Source organism: Zingiber officinale, chromosome 1A (assembly GCF_018446385.1).
Source record: "Zingiber officinale cultivar Zhangliang chromosome 1A, Zo_v1.1, whole genome shotgun sequence".
Taxonomy (NCBI): Eukaryota; Viridiplantae; Streptophyta; class Magnoliopsida; order Zingiberales; family Zingiberaceae; genus Zingiber; species Zingiber officinale.
In genome coordinates, this window is record NC_055987.1 from 89801750 (window position 1) to 89805046 (window position 3297).

General features: G+C 34.6%; 1 protein-coding gene across 1 annotated transcript; it reads left to right on the forward strand.

Annotated features, from left to right (window-relative positions):
• The first annotated feature begins 1169 nt into the window (after nucleotides 1-1169).
• On the forward strand, nucleotides 1170-1850 carry LOC121999997 (sufE-like protein 2, chloroplastic). The gene has a single exon (XM_042554586.1). The coding sequence runs from the start codon at nucleotides 1170-1172 to the stop codon at nucleotides 1848-1850; it is 681 nt and encodes a 226-aa protein (XP_042410520.1).
• Nucleotides 1851-3297: the final 1447 nt, after the last annotated feature.

A 3297-nucleotide genomic window follows, 5' to 3' on the forward strand; every position in this document is an offset into this window, starting at 1 on the left:
CCATATTGTTTATGGAGTTCCCAACTTAATCACATATAAAAGTTGCTAATAGAATATTGAGGTGATTTAATTTATTCATTCTTCAAGAATGCAAACTAGTTGGATACAATGATATTGATTAGGGAGGAAATATTGATGATAAAAAAATACTTTTGATTTTTCTTTTTTGCATTGTAGATATTACATTCATTTGGAGTTTGAAAAAATAATTGATTAGGACTTTATCAATTTTATCAAGCTGAATATGTAGTTGTGGTTGTTTGTTTGTTTTTGTCATGCTATATGAAAATGATTGAGGATGAGGTATTTATCAAGAAGAAGCTATTGAAATTTTTATTGAATAAGTCAGCTAAAACACGTAAATGCAAGTATCATTTTGTTTTATTTGAGAAAATATCAAGAAAAAGAAAGTACAATTTACGTTTGCGAAGACACAGTTGATATTTTCAATAAAATATTAATGTTTGAAGTTTTGTAAGGGTACGAGTAAATCTCGGAGTAATAAAACAATTAAATTTAAAGAGGAGCGTTGAAAATATAAACTTAGATTATTCTAGATACGAATATGAATGGATAAAATAAATTCATTCAATCTAGAAAAAAAGCCAGAATTTTCTTCTCCTATCACATCCATTGTATATGAGTTTAGAAAATTTCATTAATCCAGAGGAGTATTTAAGATGGTCCTCTTTTACGTATAAATCTCTATTTGTATTTGACATTTGAGATATAAAAAAATATAGAAAACTAAATTTATCCTCCTCCTCCCTTTTAATTTTATTCTTTTCATCTCTGACTTCGGAGAATCTAGATGATTTTATTGATCTCAGTTTCAGATGATCCATCTCATGATAAAATACAATATTACAGTACGCAGCAGTCTTTTAGGTTTTAGGTGGAAGGATAAAATCTCTTCGAGTTGTAAGCAATTCAGTAAATCTGCCATCAGAGTTCGACTGCACTATAGCGTGGACGCAATTCTAACAAATAATTCAATAGTGTTTTGGGGGATTCTTTTATTTAAAATATTCAAGGCCATATGTTTTTTTCAAATTTATTTTATTCGGGTTTTTATAGATCTGACATCCTTTGTCGGGTCAAATCAAAAAGAGATAATTTAGAGAGATAGGTAGAGATTTATAGCGAGAGAGAGAAGGAGCGAGAGACAGATGGAAGCAACCGCCGACACGAGGTGGTTTCGGGTGTCCTCTCGCTCATGCGCCCCCCGGCGCCAGTGGCTGCGACTGCCGGCGGACTTCGTGCGCTGCGTCCACGCGGCCAGACCTTTTCCAGCCGGCGTCGACCGCGCCCGCCACCGCCTAGGCCGCCTCGCCAACGAGTTCCGCTCCCTGCCGGAGCCGCTGGACCGCGTGAAGCGCCTGCTCGACTACGCCTCGGAGCTGCCGGCGTTCCCGGAGGCCGGCCGCGTGCCGGCCAACGCCGTGTCGGGCTGCACAGCGCGGGTGTGGCTGGCGGTGGCGGCGGACGACGGCGAGCAGGGGCGCACCCGCATGCGGTTCGCGGCGGACTCGGACTCGGAGATCGCCAAGGGGTTCTGCTCCTGCATCGTGACCGTCCTCGACGGGGCGCTGCCGGAGGAGGTGCTGGAGATGACGACGGAGGACTTTGGTGCGCTGGAGGTGATGGGGTCGCCGGCGAGGGCGGTGAATTCGAGGGTCAACACCTGGAACAACGTGCTCATAAGCATGCAGAAGAGGACCAGAGAATTGATGGCGGCGAGGGAGGAAAAGGAGAAGCAGCAGGAGGGAGGGCGATTCATATGCGGGACGTGGCGGCGGAGCAGTGGCGACAGAGGAGCTTCGGTTCCAAGGATACCGGATAAATCTTAGTCAGCCATTTTATAATTTTTTGACGACATGTTGCTAATTAGAGAAAATCGAATCTTTTCTCGTAATTCCATTCAAAAATGAGAGTAAATGAATATGCATATCCAATTTTTTTCGGAAGAACAGTAGATCGTTTGGTTTAGGAGAATTAAGAGTATCGATACCAATAAGGAAATGAATTTTATAATTGGACAATGATTTATTGTCCTTTAAAAAGGAATATTAACTGTATGCTAATGGTTAAAAAGACATAAGTTATAATGTTATGATAATGGTTGAAAAGGAAAAATAAATTAATTAATTAATTAATAATAAAAGATGTGAAATATATAAACAAATTAAAATGAAAAAAAATAAATATCTTTACCCGTAATTTTAAGGTGATACTTATGTTATTTAAAAAATATAAAAATTATTTTTTTTATATTTTTTAATGTATTAACCAATAAAGGTCGAATTTAAACATAATTACAACTATATTTATTATAGAATTTAAACATGCAATCCTTATTTTCATTTCTATTGATCCCATAATTAAATCTATTACTATTTTATCCTTAATTTACTTACTTTTATGATTTGTTTACTTAGAAAGAAAAGGGAATTTATTTCATCATTGTATGATAAGTAAATATAGATAAAAAAAAAAGTAGTCCATACTTTTTCAAAAAAAATATTAAAAAAAAATCAACACTAATCTTTTTTTGTCAATTTTTATTTCCGTTCACTCAACTAAATTGGGGTTTCAATTTCCCTTGCACTTTAATGAGCAACCATTTTCCTCTATGATAGAATGTGCCGCAAGTTGATTTGTATTACTATAAATTAATTTCTGATTTAAAAATTAGTTTTGTTGCTACTTTAAATTTATTAACACGGTTGAAGTGATGTTAGAATTCTTTTGCCCCAAAAGTCAATTTTGAAAAAAAAAAATTGACTATAAATTGATTTACAATTTAACTTGTAATAAACGTGTTTAGGGTATGATCTAATTTAAAATTAATTCCGAGATAAAAATTCAAAGATTGACTATTGTAGTACTGGCATACCTTACAAGTTACCTAAGAATTGTCAGAAGAGACCGGCACGGCACTACAAGGTCATTATGGTAGTATCTCTGTTTAAGTATTGTCAGAAGAAGTTTCGAAGAGACGGTATAGATAATGGATCTATCATATTTCTAACATAAAAATTAAATAATAATTTATCAAATAGTATATCTAAATTTTTAAATTTTTTATCTAAATTTTTTAATTTATTAAAAGATGTACTTTATTTTAATTTAGCAAAGAGCACATATTTTGTAAGTGCAATTCCTATTTTATCCTCCTAATAATTTAATTTTTTTTATCCTTTTTTTTTCTCCGCTATTTTTCTCACTCTTCTCTTTTTTATCGGCATCTAGAACATATGAACAACATTACATAATATTTAGTTAATTTTTAATAAT

Excerpts from the sequence above, each read along its gene's own strand:
- LOC121999997 (XM_042554586.1), top strand. The coding sequence starts at position 1,170 with ATGGAAGCAACCGCCGACACGAGGTGGTTTCGGGTGTCCTCTCGCTCA.